The sequence below is a fragment of the Porites lutea genome, chromosome 8 (assembly GCF_958299795.1).
Source record: "Porites lutea chromosome 8, jaPorLute2.1, whole genome shotgun sequence".
Taxonomy (NCBI): domain Eukaryota; kingdom Metazoa; phylum Cnidaria; class Anthozoa; order Scleractinia; family Poritidae; genus Porites; species Porites lutea.
Window position 1 is genome coordinate 25,664,274 of NC_133208.1, and position 18,014 is coordinate 25,682,287.

The following is an 18,014-nucleotide window of genomic DNA, read 5'->3' on the forward strand; positions in this document are numbered from 1 at the left end:
TCGCTTATGGGTGTAAATTTCGGGTTTTGGTCTCACTTAGGGTGTTCATAGCAAAACACGAAGAAATATAGAAAAAAAATTTTCTTCAATTCGTTTTATTTACTCGATTCATGTAATCATAGGTTAAAACGGTCTCTTTTAGGAGTCAAAAATAGGTTTCGCCACGCCCGGATTGGTCTCCTTTATTGTTTTAATTCCACATTTCCGACGAGCATCCCTGCCCCTTTCATACAGGAGTCCCCCCCCCCTCTCCCCGAGCTGTATACCCTTCGGATGATCATGTTGCATGGCCTTTAAGACTCTGAGAACATTTTTGTTACCTTGCAAACGAAAAGGGTTTTCCTTCCTTTACGGAATGGCGGGCGCAAAAAGTACTTGTTTCCACGTGGAGTTGGCGGTTATCCTGATAATATCACAAGGTTCCTCGACATACGTTTTATTTAAGAAGCGAAGTAATTTAATATTTGAGTGTGTATAGTTTTATTCAAGGTATATTGTGTCAATTGTACAGCAAGATGATTTTATTTAAAAGAAATCCCGTAGCTTAGAGATAGAAAGTGATGGAGCCGTTTTCAATCGAGTGGCGTAAAACCAAATCCAAAGTAATTTATCCGTCCAATCGCATTATGAGCTGGCAGTGAGGTTAACCAATCAGATGTCGAAACATGGCAGCAGACGCCAAGCACGGGAACACTTAAAACGTGCTTACGTAGACTTGAGTTGCACGTGAGTGAGTCATAATGGGTCTTAATTTGACTTCTGATTGGTCTAGCAAATGGCGCCAGATTTTTTCGCTAATAACGAGACGTTAACCCCAATTGGCAAGAAGTGCTCAAACAAGACAATTACGAATTTTTTCGCGAAACTTGTTTGAGAACCGTTCCATTATCAACAAACTATGGGTGCATAAGTTTCGGCTTATTTGCGCTCTTTCCCTTAGCCACATTTACACTAGCGAGTGTCAATTCCTTGAGAAGAAACGTATTAAATCCATTTACACGAGCAAGTTTCCGAAATTGTTTTCTTGTTCTGACAAACTCACTCGTGGAAATAGGGCTGTAAAAATTAGGCGTTCAACAATTATAGTTCTTTAGTTCCTAGTAGTTTATGAAAATTAGTCCCGGAAAATGTATCCTATTTATTGAAATACCTAAAGCCTTGAATATATTTAGCTGAAGTCGTTTTGTCGACTTTAAGGTTATTTAATGTCCTACCCAGTTCGTTTTTATTGGTTTAAAATGAACTGTACAATACAATGTATTATTTATTTTCTCTTGGAGCGTTTTAGCTAAATAGACATGTCAATTGCATTATTTTGTTATTTGAATACTTAAGTTGTAATCATTTTAAAATAAACTATAATTACAGACAGATTAGTATTCGAATCTCTGTTCCGCTTCCTTAAAATTCTCACCTTTTTTTATCAGTTTGTGTAAAATGTGATGTTTTTGTTTTGCTGTTTCGAGGGTAATTGCTTAGTGTTTTGTAAAAACCTGGTTTCTCGTGAAAAAATCTACCGAAATCAAATATTTCGCCCTGATTCTAATTCTGATTCTAAGACGCTAATGCTATTGTACAATTGGCGATAGAAGGGTTGTTTATTACGTCAGGAAGCGCGCGCCAATGCAATGCTGTGCGAAGTCTGAAAACCTTTAAACCAAGATGTGACGGATATAAAAGAGGATGTGTTGGTTCCTGAAAATGAGACTTGCGAGGTTAGTTTGAAATCTTTCCAAAACCGTGTTAATGCTTCATTGCCCATTACTCGGCGAGAAACAATATACAGCTTTCAAACAAATACCACTGCAATTAAGGATTAACAGTTACCTACATTTATTGTCTACCAGTTAGGAACATCCATTGTCTACTTCAAGGTGTCATAACTTAAGTTTACATTTACCTTCTTTTCTCTCAAAATTTGCTATCTGAACGGTCTACACAATCCAATTTAGCAGGTGACCCTCATAATATACGGATCAGTGTAAGATGTTAGGGAACTACCCACCTACCCTTCCCTCAACCCAACGTTAACCTGATGGTTTTGTTACTGGTTCTTTTTTAAGACAAAATGTTGAATTAGGGGAGGGGTGCGTCGATAGTTTCGTTAAAATGTTATTCTACCTTTCTTCTTCGTTAGTCTCATCCGCCATGCCAGAGATCATGTTTATCTGAATTAGTCGGCTAAAAGGCTCTTTCATTTGAAGGGGGCGTGAGAAATAAATCTCTAAACGGCCTGAAAATCTAGTTAACAGATACACAAAAAATTCGTTGTGTGGAGAGACTAAGAAACAATAGAAATGAATTCAGAAAGTATCAAAATGTTCAAAACTCAACTTGATCCAATACCGTCAATTCAGTAGTTTTAGTAGTTTTTTCAGTAGCTTTTTGACTGGAGCAAATTTGCCACGCGTCATGACCAATCTGAAGCACGAACCAGATCTGGGTATTGACACGTCATCAGTATGAAATTTCTGCGCTCGTATCTCAAACGTCCACCAGTGAATGAAGTTTCGAGCATCCTGTCGTATTTATATGATCTATATTTAACAATTATTCCACGAGTGCGCATTGGATATGAAGTGGCTATAATCATCTCATATCCAACAAGCCCGAGTGGAATAATTGTTTTATTAAAACGCCCACAAATTATCGAGAATTCTCTCCGACTTCATTTGTAAAAACAACCAATTTTCAGCAGACGCGTACAGTTACCATATTTGGAGCATGGTATAATGGCTCATGTAACAGAGCTCTAGAATTGCATTATCCAAAGATTCAGTTTTTTTTAAAATAGCTCAACGTCACGTTCAATCGCTTTGAACTACATTCAGCGTACAAGCCCTAATCCACCTAAGGCTCCTGTCAAAGCTCTCAATCGCTTAAAGAAACGTGACGACATCGTTATCACTAAGCCCGATAAAGGTTCTGGGGTTGTAGTGATGGACAAACCTGAATACATCCGCCTTCTAAGCGCTGCTTCAGTTGACAACACTTCTAAATTTACACATGTTGATGACAAGCGACCAAAAATGCGTGGACGACCACCCAAACATTTTCACCCGCTCCTTCAAAAAGAGAAAGAGTTGCACGAAACTTTACATCAAATTCTGCCGGATGAAATTGCCAATTCACTTTCTCCTAAGAGTTCCAGGCTCGCTCATCTTTATGGCTTACCCAAGACTCACAAAGCCACGCTAAGTATGAGGCCTATTTTATCAGCAACCGGAACTTACAACTACAATCTTGCTAAATGGCTTGAACAAAAGCTGAAGCCACTTTCCCTAAATGAGTATACAATCACTGATGTTTTTACCTTTGCTGATGAGATTCGTACCCACACTATGAATGAAGATGACATATTGGTTTCTTATGACGTCACAGCTCTTTTTACCAATGTGCCTTTAGATGAGACTATCAAAATCTTAGTCAACAAAGCCTTCACTGGTGATTGGTTCAACAAAACCTATGGCCTTAATCTGCAACAGGACCAGCTTGCTAGACTACTCGAAATTGCCACAACCAATCAGCTTTTCCAGTTTAATGGTCAACTCTACCAACAGACAGATGGTGTGGCCATGGGCTCGCCCCTTGGTCCTCTAATGGCCAATGTCTTCATGTGTCATCTTGAAGAAAAGCTTACACGCGAGGGCTTGATGCCCCAGTTGTACAAGAGGTACGTCGATGATACTCTGGCTAGAATGCCTAGCGTTGATGTTGCTGCTGAGTTTCTTAGTACCCTGAATGGCCTACACCCCAGTCTAACATTTACGATGGAGCTTCCTGTGGATAACAAGATCCCTTTTATTGGCATTGAAATCGTCATGAACGGAACTAAACTTGAAACTCAAGTTTACAGAAAACCAACAAACACCGGATTGCTCCTACATTTCCAAAGTCACACGGATAAACGCTATAAAGACTCTTTATTACAGACAATGATACATCGTGCCTATTCCTTGTCGTCTACAACAGAGGCTTTCAATGCAGAATGTGCCAAGTTGCGCTCTATATTTAGTCGCCTTGACTATCCAATGAGTGTTATTGATTCTGCTATCAAAAAGTTTCTTTTTCTAAATTCCTCAGCGAACAAAGCAGAAAGAAACAATGATGATAGTAGCATAGTAAGAATTAGTCTTCCTTTTAAAGATCAAGTGGCCGCTAATGCGGTTCGTAAGCAGTTACGCGATCTTAGCCATAAGATTGGCCCTACTTTGCAACCAGTTTTCGTGAGCAAGAAATTGGGGCAAGACCTCAGACCCAAAGAAATCAAGCCGTCAATTGTTAATAAGCAGTGTGTTGTTTACAATTTTTCATGTGATCTGTGCGATGCAGATTATGTCGGGTACACAGCCCGACACCTTCATCAACGCATTGCTGAGCGCAAAAATTCGGCAATCGGTAGACATTTCTTAGAAGGTAACAACAACCTTTTGAGAGAAAGCCAATTCACGGTTTTAAGAAAGTGCCAGAGCAAATTTGATTGTTTAGTATTTGAAATGCTCTTCATCAAGAAACTTAAGCCCAATTTAAATATTCAGACGGACTCCATACGTGCGAAACTCTTTCTTTAATATTTTCTCACGTTACAATTTTTAATCAGCTATTGTTGTTTTTTTAGTATTTATAGACCAAAAATCACTAACTTATTTTGACTTGATAATGACGTTCAGCTAACGTCGAAACGTCGTCGCTTTTTAGCAATATTTTTAATCTTAAAATGATTTTAAGAAATGTTTTATCGCAATTTTTTATAGTGAAATGCTTTTCAAAATCACTTCTTGTTCAAAAATGCTAAAACAAAGAAAAAAATTATGTCTCTTTTTTTCTTATATAATAACATATATTGTCTTTTTTGGGCACAGTACCAGAAAAGGGGGCGGGGGAACCAAGCGATCGACTAATGAGCGCGCAAGAAGAGATTGCAAAGCAGGCTGTGACTCTCGATCACCCCTGTTGTGTGAGATAAGCCCTTCGGCACGATATATAAGCTCATCGCTCTGTTTTGTTCAACCAGGCAAAAGAGGGCCGCAGAGCAGACAGCCCTGGCTCTGAAAACCTCTATGCAGGAATCTTTCAACAAAATTTCGTCGTCTGTGTCAATGGTTATTGGAGGAAATAGTAAAGCGAAGCAACCAGGTCGCCCCCCTGGAAGAGGAACACCTGGACCGAGAGGGCCTGGCATCGGACGAGGAGGATCAAGGGTATCACGAAGCGGAGGAATGGGGACTGGAAGAGGTTTTGGGAGACCCCCAGGGATGCCCCCTGGAGGACGTTCCTTTAGCTCAGGGGTAAACGCGCCGGGTATAAATCCAAAAGCAACAAAGCAGAAGCAAAAGCCCAGCACCGGGAAGACGAAACAGAAAACAAAAAAGCAAAAGAAAGGAAAAGTAAAGGATGCAAGCATGGTAGGTGCAAATTTTAGCCCGTTCCTGATCTAACACAAAACTATATTCTGTTAATTTCCCTTTTTCGCAGTCCACATAAGCGAAGCCTATGACCAGCCTGCGATGAATGCCTTGCTTGCTCATTCGCTCTCGTGGCTCGCTTCGGTCGCTACACTCAAACAAGAGACCTGGTACGCAAGTTAACCAAGCGAAGACAACAGGGAGCTTAAGCAACGTCGACGACGACGGCAATGAAAACGGCAATAATGCGATACCGGTTAAGCACGCTTCAAAAAGAAATTGTACATTTCTTTGATGTCGCCGCAGGTCTTCGACGCGAAAACTTCCTTATTTCATGTTTTGTGGGCCACTTGAGGCAACGAATTTCTTTCTCATCTCCCGAAATTCGATACAATCTTGAAGAATTCAACTCCAGAAATACTTGCCAACACTGACGAATTGAACGAGATGGAATGGGCGCGATTAAGTTTTAAGCAGTGCATATTCTCTTTTCAAGTCACGTTTTCCTTCCTATTGTCGTCGCGTTCATATTTCTTAAGCTCCCTAACAGGACGACGGCGGGCTCAGATCTCAGATCAAAACCGAACTGACCAATGACAGAGAAGTAAATTCAGCACCTGAATGTGGGCTCAGTCCTTTCCATTTTTGCTATTTAAATCTGCCCGTTGAAGATAGAACTCCCCTACTTAGGATGTAATAATTCGTAGATCTGTGCGGCAATTCAGTTTCTTAGACTACCTAGGCACATAATATTTACGATATCGGAGAGAAATCATCCTTCTTCAAGAAGTTTTGAAGAAACTGTACAACGCAGATATTCAAGCGAATGAGAAAGTTTATCAAAATATGCCTTGAAAAATGAGAAAAAATCAGAACCTTAAACCATTTGGATTTTCCTTCTTTTCCAACGCATATTTTGATAAACGTTGCCATTGACTTGTTCACGAAGTAAGCGCGTTTTTTTACAGGCCCTGCCAGAGACGACAAGTACAGGTACATTACCAACCCTGTGCAGATTCTTCAAGAAGCCAGAGCGGCAAAAGGGAGTTAGTAGACCAAGTCAGCAGTTTAGAAGAAATTTCATGACAAAATCATGGCAGGATTGCATTGCGGATCTCTCCATTCTTCATGATATCGCAGAAGAGGATGAAGATGATAATTGACAATGTTGTGCAACTGTTATGTTAGTAGTGACATGACTAAATTACGAGTTGCCTGACACGATTTAAGATAGAAAAAAACCGCATTCCTTTCCTTTTTATAAAGGCTGCATTGAGAAATAAATTTGAAATCATTGTGAAAGTTTACAGCCCAAGATGGTAGATTGTAACAACTTTTAAAAATTTCTTTTGATCATTTATTGATAGAGTAAAGTAACACATTAAAGAATTTTCTTCTTTGTGGATTTATCAAAGACTTACATGCAGAGTTTCTTACACTACTATAATTTTAACCAGCATACTATACATATATGGTATGAAAGTTTACGCAGCCGCTTTCCCACAGACTAGTGAACCGGTGAGGGCCTAGAAACGAACGCGACAGCGCAAGGCGTGCAAGGCGATTTGACGGATGACGGTACATCGGAACTCGCCGAGGACGACTGGGAACAAGGCTAATTGGTATGATATGTTGAAAACGTTGTTGCACCTTTTGTACCCCCCAAAGTTTACCTAGTTCCCAGGCCTCAAGTTCTCTTCCGCGTATTTAGTGCGTTTGACCGTGCGCGCCTGGGTTAAGGCATACAAGAGTGCCCAAATATGTGTTCCTGGAGTTCACAGAACTGAGAAAAAGCATGAACTTCAGGTAAACGTTTTTACTAGTGGACTTCAGGTATTTTGCACGCTTTCACTTGGTTCCAAAATACCTGTTTGACAAACTCGTACAATTTAATATCGGCCCAGTTTGATCGCTTTATCTTCTCAATCATGTCTTCGCTCACAGAGGTCTTTGTGTTCATTGTTGCTTGGTTAAGTTTAAAACTCGGATCTGTAGGAATCACCGGCAGAAAACAGGGAAAACGCTTTTGTATAATCTTCAAACTAAAATGAAAATGTTCTAGCAATCCTACTATAGCATAATGCTTAACAATGTTAAGTTTAGCATTTTCAAGGGCTTTGGTTAGATTGTTTTTGCAGAAGAGTTCAGGGCCGCAAAAAAACCGCGTCATTACATTATGTTTACATCCCTGACCTTCCTTGTGAAAGCACTGTTCGATGGTGTCGTTCCATTCCCCACTGTCGATCATTTCTTGTACTCGCCCTGGCGGTCGATGTCGCTTATTGTGCATATAAGCGTAATGAGATATGAACCTAGCCACTGGTTCACGGACTTGGTTGATGTAAGTGTGTACTCGTGAAATTTTTAAATATTTTCTAAAGTAAAAATGAGAATTGAAGAACATTTGCTGGCGACTGCTAGTCGCTAGCTCTTCAATAACCTCTGGATATGGCTCTGTTATTCCCTTGTCATAGAAATCCTCAGTAGTATCTACGAAAATACAAGCAGTAAAAATTCGTCAACATAACCTTCAACCTTCCAAAGGCGTTTCTTTAAGAAAATAGTGAACTTACGCAACAGCACGGGAGAGGGAAGAAGACGGCAAACCTTGTGTGACAAGCGTGACAATAATTTTGTTTGAAATAACTTTTCGCCAAAATTCACTTTCCTTTAAACAGATCTTTTTGTAAAAGACCAGAAAACATTGATGTTAAGTGAAGATCACGACAAAACACGTAAGAAATAACCTTGTCACGTTTGTCACACACGAGCGTTCTGCCGTCCTCTTCTTCCTGCCGTCCTGTTGCGTAAACTCACCGAATGAGAGGTGCGCTGAGCCCCTCCCAAGTTCTACCTGAGGTGATATGAAAACGACTTAACACATTATCACTTCCATATTAAGGCGCAAGGCCGTGAATAGCTTAAGGTACGATAAAACGGGCAACAAAAACAACTCGTACAACTCGTTAATTTTGAAACATTGCTGCAAACCGAGTTGACAAGCGATGTTGCTCGTTATACCACCCACGTTCAAACCGGTCTCTCAACAAATCAGGTTGTTTCAGGTTGCAAAAAGGTGTTGCAGAAAGTAAAGGGTAGTTTTACTTTTTGCAAGACTACGAGCAGTCTCCCTTTTTTCTGTAGTCCGTCGAGCAAAACGCGAGACACGCAAATGGCCACGCGCGTGACTGATGGCGCGCGCGCGCGTGCATTGCTCTCACTAAATCTGAAGAAAAAGACAGACTGCTCGCAGTCGCACTTTTTGCATATCTCTACAAGGTGCGCGTGTTACCGGCGCGGGGCAAACAAGTGACGTAATTCCCGTGTATGGTGTGTATCCAGTCAGAAGTCAGTATTCACGCAAATTTTAACAATCTGATTTGTTGCAAGACCTGTTTTGCAGCAACGTTTCGAAAGAGGTTGCACATTTTTGTTGCGCGTTTTACCGTGACCTTAAGCTGCTCTTAGCTTAAGAACGAAAGCAGGGATGCCTTCTGGCAGCTAATGCAGATCGCGCAGGAGTAGCGAAATGTAAGCTTCTGCGATGCCAATGCTTTGCATGGAATCTGCCTTCCCAGGGGCGTATCTTTCTGTACGTCAGTGCGCACATGCGCCCGGACTTTCTTGGCGATGGAGAAGCCGCAAGGAATTTTCGCGTACGGAGCGGTTCGCCTACTAAGAGAGATTTAGACCCCGTCCACACGTATCCTGATCAGGGGGAGATGTTTTCCTCCGTTTTAAAAAAAATACACGTCCACAGGTAGTATATTTGAATCGTTTTGCCCGTCCAATGGGAATATGATAGCATCCCTCACAAAGCATGCGTAATGTTAGTAATGTATGACATCATCGTATTCGAAACCTTCCGTTTTCGTCTTCGTCCGTCCACACGTAAACGAGAAGCCAGCGTTCTCAAAAGTCTTCACTCTGGAGAGTGTTTATAAAAAGATGCTTTTCTGGAGACCGTTTACACGTGTGGACGGTAGGCCAAATCGAAGAAAAAAATTTCCGTTTCAAAAAAAGACGGAATTTGTACCCCGTGATCAAGTTTTCCCTTTCCTGTCGTTGTCCACTGGTTATCAGATTCTTACAAAAAAATTAGTAGATTCAGACCATTTTCATCCATAAGAATTATTTCGGACCGTTTTTATCTGATGATCATTGTCAATTGGCATCTGACGTTTACTGTTTGTCCTAATCCTGATTCTAAATTTCTCTAATCCCTCCAGCTATAACTGCTATGTTGGTTAATCTTATGAGAGTATTTAACCATTCAGGCCAACCTCGTCACCAGGGCGCTTTTCCCTGGCTTTCCAAAGCCAGAGAAAAGCGCCCTGGGGACGAGGTTGCATTCAGGCTTACATAAAGTTAACACCCAGAGCAAAAACCCTATCTTCCAGTACTTATTCCTTAGTTTTGTATGCATAAGACTTACGTCTAATATATCTGTAATTCGTCATTCCAGCTGCCAGTTTAAAGTGATAGCTCAAGGTTTCGCTTCCTGTTTTGAATATACGGTTGTAGAGAATCAAACTGGCAGGAACTACTTCACACAAAGCTGGTTGCAAATACTCCACCAAACCATTATGAGGTGCAAGCTGAAAACCTTGTACTGGTTGAAGCCGAATTAAATCACTTATTTCTAACTGGTCTGAAGAATCGTCAGTACTTGACAAGGTATTTTTATCAGCCGTGTCTTGCAAACTCTTTGATTGGTCTCGAGTTAAATAAACCCAACCATATAAAAGGCAACATATTATGGCCACGTAAAACAAAAATCGTCTGCGAAACATCAGGCCAAGCTGAATCTTCACGATGAGTCGTTTTAACTCTGTTAAGAAAAGGTAAATAATGTCAGTTATAAAAAGAGATTTTCCTGGTAATATGTGGGCTCTACCTGCTCAAGAATACTACCGTATTTATTCGATTAACCGCCCTGGGCGCTTATTAAAATTTTTGGACCTTGAGAGTGGGCACTTATTCAAGGTGGGCGCTTATTCGAGGCTGAGCGCTTATTAAATTTTCACCATTTTCAGCAAGTGAAGTATGTTTATTTTGCAACAAAACAATAAATGCTAATAACAAAACGCGAAGAAGTAACAAAGCAAGGTTTCTGTAAAATACTCTGTAGAAAACTCCGTCCTCGGGGAAGTCTCTTATTAGAATTTATTCACTCAAGTGGGTGGGGTGGGGGTGAGCGCTTATTTGAGTTTGATTGGGAGGAGGAGGGGGTGGGCGCCTTTTCGAGGCTGGGCGCTTATTAACTTTTTCTAGGATGGGCACTTATTCGAGGTGGGCGCTAATTCGAGACTGGGCGCTTATTCCAATAAATACGGCATGTGACAGTTAATGATTTTTGCGATTCTTACGCTGGTTCCCACCCATAAAAACTGCTGAAAAACTATCTATACACATTTAAATTTAGCCTAGCTACGAGCAAGCTCTCCGGGGCGCTCTGGCGGCGAAGGGGGAAAAGGAAGATCGCCCGGAGAGCTTTGCTCGCAGGCTATCAAAATTAGGCTAAATCACTCCCACGAAAACGAACGAATTTGCGAACGGCTGATAAACTGACTTTTTCAGCAGCACTCTGGTGAACGTAACTCTGATAAAGGTTATTTGTGTGCTACTGATAAAGAAGGCTTCTCCACTGGTAAACGATGTTTTTTCGTGTCGTTTATTGATGGGGTCGGCGAGAAGGAGAGGAACTCCACCAAAAATCAGCCAAACTTACAAGGTTTATTTTACTTACTCGCAAGGCGGTTCTTCATTCTTCTTGATGTTCTTCTCTTTCTCTGTCTATCTATGACTGCTTACCGAACCTATTCCTTAGCCTGAGCAGCTCGCTATATTTATTTGCTTGCGTGGCTAATATGTTTGCCTTCGAAAAAAGTAATGATTGAATTACCCTATACAACTAAAAGCTTCCTACTCTTAAACTCTAGTGTCAACATAAAATTAATGAGTTTCCTAAGTTAAATTACTACTATATCCATTTTAAGGATATGTGTTCCGAGGGACATCACTTTCTAAATGAAAAGCTTATTAGTAAATTGGTGATTCATCATGTTTCATCGTAGAAGTAAACACTTAAACTGTTCAAGATCCTTAAAAACCTATTGATCGGATATTTATCGAACTTTCATTAACCTTCTATATATCTTAAAAATCGGGAAGATTAGTCCTGTGACACGACTAAAAGCTTCGTGCGTTTAGGTGTTCCGTTCACACTAAACTCCCTTACCGTACTTCAGCGTTTAGCCGCCAAGTGCCAGCGTTATGGTGGCTCCGTAATTAATACAAGAGCATTTAGCTGTGACAAATTTTCCGTCATAACTTTTTCGATTTTAACGCGATGGCTGCGAAACTTTGCAAAGAACAACAGATATCATTCGGCAATAATACGAAATATTCCGATTTCACTGATGGTAAATAATTCTTGAGAAATTAGCGCTTAAAAGGACCCTAATGTTCAAAGAAAATCGTGTCTAGTAAAAAATTTTGCTGATGTTTTTTACTGAAATATCTGGTATCGGCTTTAATTGATATAATAAATATGCCAGAGGAATTTCAGAAAAATCGTTGGAGCAGAAGTCCGTAACTAAAAGTCGCTCAAAGTTCAGCTGTGAAAATGTTTTGGAATTTCAAAAATAAATTACTATCAGGAAGAAGGAGACACCAGTTTCAATTTTCGGGGCAAGTAAATTCAGTGTTTGCTAATTCTGAAAACAGAAGCCGATTACCTATCTTGCTATTCTTTAGAGGGTACTTTTCAGTTTTAGAAGCACTATAAATTGCTCCAAACTTTGCTCTGACGTCGAATGAATTGTTCCTCGACATTTTTAAAATATCCCTTGGAAGTTTTGGTTCAAACTCCTGCTACATACATTTTGATGTATTGCAATGGATCCTCAACGGCTTTTCCCGCTGTACGTTGTTTCCAATTCAGGAAAAAGGTATTGAGATTGTAAGCTACCTTGTATCGAAGCTCATATAGAACTGTCGAGCACCTTTGTTTATGACCAGAAAATGAGCACGAGCGGCAGCTCTGCGAGGAATTCGCACCTCAGCCAGGGGGGACGAATGGCAATGATGCCCATGTCTGTGAACCGATCTGTATAAACATATATTGCAGAGCAAAACATAATAATCAAGAAAAAATACCCATTCATTGAAGGAAGGAGTGACAAAAACTTCAGAGTTGCAAATTTATTCACGGGCAGTATTTTTGCGATAATTTTATTTTGCACTGTGATGTTATTCGGTTCACAAGCATGGTCATCATTGTCGTTCGTCCCCCCTGGGTGAGGTGCGAATTCCTCGCAGAACTGACGCTCTTGCTCATTTTGTAGTCATAAACAAAGGTGCTGGACAGTTCTATCTGAGCTCTGACACGAGGTAGCGTCCAATCTCAATACTTTTTTCCTGAGTTGGAAGCAACGAACAGCAGTAAAAGTCGTTGAAAATGCATTGCAATACATCAAAATGTATGCAGCAGGAGTTTGAACCAAAACTGCCAAGGGATATTTTAAAACTGTCGAAGAACAAGTAATTCTACTTCAGAGCAAGGTTTGGAGAAATTTATAGTGCTTCTAAAACTAAAAAGTACCTTTTAAAGAATAGCACGATAGGCAATCGGCTTTTGTTTTAAGAATTAGCAAACGCTGAATTTACTTGTCCCGAAAGTTCAAACTGGTGTCTCCTTCTACCTGATAGTAATTTATTTTTGAAATTCCAAAACATTTTCACAGCTGAATTTTGAGCGACTTTTAGTTACGGACTTCTGCTCCAACGATTTTTCTGAAATTCCTCTGGCATATTTATTATATCAATGAAGCCGATACTAGAAATTTCAGTAAAAAACATCAGCAAAATTTTTTACTAGACGCGATTTTCTTTGAACATTAGGGTCCTTTTAAGCGCTAATTTCTCAAGAAATATTTACCATCAATGAAATCGGAATATTTTGTATTATTGCCGGATGATATCTGTTGTTCTTTGCAAAGTTTCGCAGCCATCGCGTTAAAATCGAAAAAGTTATGACGGAAAATTTGTCACAGCAAAATGCTCTGGTATTAATTACGGAGCCACCTTAAGCCTTCTAAATCCTCTCACGAAGGGCATCACATCGCATCTTCCAAATTTGGTCAACGCCGGCTGCTGCAGCTAGCCATTCACGTAGTACAAAACCGCCATGCTGGAGAGTAAAGTCGCACTGTGACAACTGAGACAAAGGAAATTACCATTTTAAATATTTGTATGCCTTCTGTTTGTCTTTTCCCAGTGCGACTTTTGCTCTCCAGCATGGCGGCTTTGTACCACGTGAATGGCTAACTGCAAAGGGCCTATTAGCCGGGAATTAGCCGGGGAATTGAACCAGTCAGAAAAGGCGAAATACGGTATTTTGAATACATAAAAATATCAGTTATTGAATAACGCTGAATATTTGTCAAGAATTATGTTGTGAAGGGAATGTTACTTGGTTGCCACAGCCAGAGGTTTCTGAAATTCCCTGACTTTTCCCTGACTTTTTACTGAAAATAAATGTAAAATTTCCCTGACCAACTGAATTAACAATTGCACAATTTGTGCTGATATTGGACTCAACGTTCCGCTCACAGCCATCCCCCTTACCCATTTATTTATTTATTCTTTTTAGCAAATCACGTGCAGAAAAAGGATTGATTTTCTTGAAAACCCAATATCAGCTTGTTGTTCAATTTCATAAACAGTGATCAACAATATTCTACCAATTCAACACGATTCATGTCCGTAAAATGTACAAATGTACTCTTGAAATTTCCCGTTTTCCTGACTTCTTTCAAAGACTTTAATTTTCCCTGACTCGAAGTAAAATTTCCTGAGTTTTCCCTGACGTTAAAGAATATTTTTTCCCTGATCATTTCCTGACCTGTAGCAACCATGTCAGTTATCTGCCGCGAATTTATATTTAAACAAAAAACTTTAATGTTACTTATGTTACTTTATATGTCAGCTTACACCGTGCAAACACAGCATGTCACACAAGCATTGTGATTCATTTTCTCTTTAGAGATATTTGCAAGTATGCTCGTAAGCTAATTATAAGTTGAAGGTAAGTTTTGAAAAGCCTGCCAACAAGCTCTTGGCTGAAAATGCTGAAACCAATTAGCATTTGGAAAGTGTTCAAGAAGAATTATCTTCCATGTTAAGCTCTCTTGGTTCACAAAAGTAGTTTCTTTCTTTTTATAAAGAAAATTAAGAACTAACATACAAACTGAATCCAGATCGTCGTTGCCGGTTCTGGGATCCTCCTTGACTTTGCTTCCCTCCCAACTTTGCATTTGCTACGCTATTTACAAGCTTTGGAATTTTGCACAGCTCCTCGTTTTTCTTCCTTCTCCCTTGAGTATTCAGTCGATGATGTAAATAGTTGAAAATATTGAATGACGTACGGCTCAGGAGGGCTAGTCCAGTCAGAGCGTACTTGCGCGCGAAGAGGTTCCAAGACGCCGAGGAATGCAACAGTCACATTCATTGGGCTTAACAGCACGATGGCGTCATTTTACTACTATGACCAGAATTCTTATCGTTTTTTTCTTTCACATTTAAATTTGGTAATCCTAGCAAGGTTTAAATAACAACATAGCTAATTTGCACAAGAAAGCAAAAACCTGAAGGATTCTGGTCGAAGTAGTAAAATGACGCGATCAAGCAAATGGCCTATTTGAATTCAAAACTTACTATTTCTCATAGCTAAGATAAAATCAAGTCCTTTCTGTCCCTCTCTCAGTTTTAGAGTTTGGACTTCTTGCTTCTGTCTCCCTCACATCCCTTTTTTCTTTTCCTCTACTCAGAAGCTCTGTTTTTATTTGCATGCTTGTGGATAATACTGTTTGTCTTAATTATAATGCGTAGCCCATATCTTGCTTATTAACATATGATTATCTTTAAGTTGGAAGCTTAATCTTTTTCTCTAGAACAGTTTCAAAACAGTTTCAAAACATCATGCAACATGGTGTCCAAACGAACGCAACATGAAACATCCAACAATGTTGCGTCCGTTTGCACGGGGCTTAAGAGCTGCTAACCAATTTTAAGGTTAAGAGAGCTGCTATATAAACCCTAAATTTTAGAGGTAGAAACTTCGTAAAGTTTAACAAAGAACAAACTCTGGCAGAGGTAAGATAAATATACAGGGAAAAGGACCAGGCGTGGAGGGGTGGGAGGGTACTCCCTTATAAGCCATATATCTATGTGTCTGAAAACAGGAGTGGATTTTAGAGGTTTAGAGGCCAGGTCTGAAAACGGGTGTGAAAAATAACATTTTTTGGTCTGAAATAGGATCAGGATTTGGAAAACTGGGCGGCACATCTCTCTTGTTGACCATCGTAAACAGCTTTTGTGTTCTGGCCCTTGAGACCGATTTACTGGGTTGCCTGTGTAGTACAGCCCTTGGTACCCGCGCCTTCTAAATTCAATATGGCCGCGTTTTGCGGCTTGCGTCTTACGAAAACGGTCCGGAATTTTTCACTCTTGTTTGGGAAAAATGTGGCGTTTGCATCGACTGCGGGAGTGAGAACGTATTTTCGTGCTCCAGGCAGTGCGGATGAGGAAAGTTTTGATGAAATGTTTCGTAATTCTAACTTTGTGAAGTTAGGAAGACCTCAGGGAAAACTTGTGGCAGGGAGAATTACTCACATTGTGGAACGTGACGACGATAAGACAGATTTGTACGTAGATTTTGGATGGAAATTTCACGCGGTCTTTACCCGGGGTAAAGAGAAAGGAAGGTAAGTGTAGTAAATCTAGTAACTCTTTGACGATTTTCAGCATACTCTTCATTTAAAAAAGTGTAAGCTAAATTTCACCACCGATCCCTATGTTTATGAATGTAACACTCCTTTTATCCCTTCAGAAATTTATTCTTGTTTTTTCGCCCTTCAAAGATTGACATTTTAGAAGATAATTCCCTACAAAAGAACCTCTTTCCTTGTATTGACCCACTGAGAAAATTTCTCGGGCAGCAATCTTTTGGGGGGTGGGGGGCTCTGAAGGTGTGTTACCCCAGGCCTAGACATTTTGAAATTTTGAAGCACTAAAATAGAATTCCCAGCATTTGGCATTCTGGGCACTAAATTGAGTAAATAAAGGAACTTTTCTTATCCACAGCAGCAATTTTTCTTTATGTTTACAATATTGACTTGCAGTGAGCTAAAATTGCAGTATGTATGCTGATATAAATTTTCAAGAAAACAATGAATATGAACAAAATCACTATGAGTAGTGGTACACAGTTGCATATCATGCAAAATCCAGCAGCTAAAGTCCCTTTTTATGATAAATGAACGATAATAAAATTAAAGAGGTATGTGAAATATAGATAATACTGTCTCCTTATCTAATGACACATTATGCCCTTAAGTAATAAGCATATGAAAAGCAAATTGGAAGGAGAATTTATCAGCTAATCAAACATCACTCACAGACTTAATTCTAGGTACCACTTCAACTACTGTTAATATCATTATTATACCAAATAATTAGAAAATCACATCGATTAGAATTATCAACAAGGAAACAGGAAAAAAAATTCTAAGTTCCACAAGGAATTGAAACCAGCAACAGCTGTGTGACTGTGTAATACAGTTCATATGTCCAAACCCACAGAAACAAAACCCTGCCCACCGCACAGTCTCCAATAGCTGCATGATAGGAACATCCACTTGTGAGGGCCTGTTGTGGTAAAATTCCGAGAGGCTACATAGGCTTGAAATAGCAAAACAAGACTAAAATGAAATCTCGACAAAAGACAAAATGATGGGTTAAATACTCACGGGAACATGGCCTACTGCTCAAAACGTGAAATAACCATAAAAAAATTATTTGACATTCAGACTAGGGACATGAGTACCCCCCCCCCCCCCCCCCCCAAGAGGGCCTCACTTGTAGACTGGAGAGTTAGATGTTTCCAATCCCACCTGGAGTGTTTCTGAAACTTTCTGCTTTTTAAATTTGTTATTTTTACATTATCAAGAAGTAATAAAAATATATTTTTATAACCTGGGGATCATTAACAAACTCTTTTAACTTGTTTACAGTCACTACAAGGTTAATGATCTTGTCAAGATTAAGCTGAAGGCATTAGAGACCACAGGACACTTCTTAGGACAAAATAGGAGAGTGACATTGTGTGAAGCAGATGCCAATCTTGAAGGAAAGTTAAATCCTGATAGAACATACAGAGTGTTAGAAAGGGATTAGCCAAGTGAAGTGTTTTGTTAACTTCATGAAAACCAATCTGGAATTTACCTTACTGGCTTGGTACCATAATTGGGAAGAATTTTATGTTCCTATCCTTCTTTCTGGCGACCTGGATAAGCAGCCTATCTGTTTTGTGAAGTGCACTGGTCGCACTATATCATTTATCTTACAAATGAGTGGGACTGAATACAGCAAGGACAAAAAATTCCAACTGGCATATTGCAAGCATTGCTCAGAAGATGAATATGGGACTGTCATGAAACAACTGTGGTTAACCCTTAATAATAATCTGTAAGAGTGACCAACTTTCAGTTTCTATGCTAACACTGCTCAATCAAGCACAGACGACATGAGAAAGACGAAATGATC

General features: G+C 39.8%; 4 protein-coding genes across 4 annotated transcripts; 3 read left to right on the plus strand and 1 right to left on the minus strand.

Moving 5' to 3' along the window:
- The first annotated feature begins 1,536 nt into the window (after positions 1-1,536).
- LOC140946940 (uncharacterized) lies at positions 1,537-6,747 on the plus strand. Its single transcript, XM_073396028.1, has 3 exons — positions 1,537-1,715; positions 5,015-5,405; positions 6,374-6,747. Exons 1-3 carry the CDS (start codon positions 1,684-1,686, stop codon positions 6,566-6,568), a joined length of 618 nt encoding a protein of 205 aa, XP_073252129.1. The 5' UTR covers positions 1,537-1,683; the 3' UTR covers positions 6,569-6,747.
- Positions 2,875-4,571, plus strand: LOC140946322 (uncharacterized). The gene has a single exon (XM_073395423.1). It carries the CDS (start codon positions 2,940-2,942, stop codon positions 4,569-4,571), a length of 1,632 nt encoding a protein of 543 aa, XP_073251524.1. The 5' UTR covers positions 2,875-2,939.
- Positions 6,748-6,888: 141 nt separating the features above from the next.
- Positions 6,889-11,173, minus strand: LOC140945413 (heparan sulfate 2-O-sulfotransferase hst-2-like). The gene is made up of 3 exons (XM_073394442.1): positions 11,155-11,173; positions 9,841-10,236; positions 6,889-7,895 (listed from the first exon to the last, which is right to left on the minus strand). The coding sequence occupies exons 1-3, from the start codon at positions 11,171-11,173 to the stop codon at positions 7,225-7,227; spliced, it is 1,086 nt and encodes a 361-aa protein (XP_073250543.1). The 3' UTR covers positions 6,889-7,224.
- A 4,605-nt stretch (positions 11,174-15,778) lies between these two features.
- Positions 15,779-18,012, plus strand: LOC140946357 (small ribosomal subunit protein bS1m-like). The gene is made up of 2 exons (XM_073395461.1): positions 15,779-16,174; positions 17,483-18,012. Exons 1-2 carry the CDS (start codon positions 15,864-15,866, stop codon positions 17,643-17,645), a joined length of 474 nt encoding a protein of 157 aa, XP_073251562.1. The 5' UTR covers positions 15,779-15,863; the 3' UTR covers positions 17,646-18,012.
- Positions 18,013-18,014: the final 2 nt, after the last annotated feature.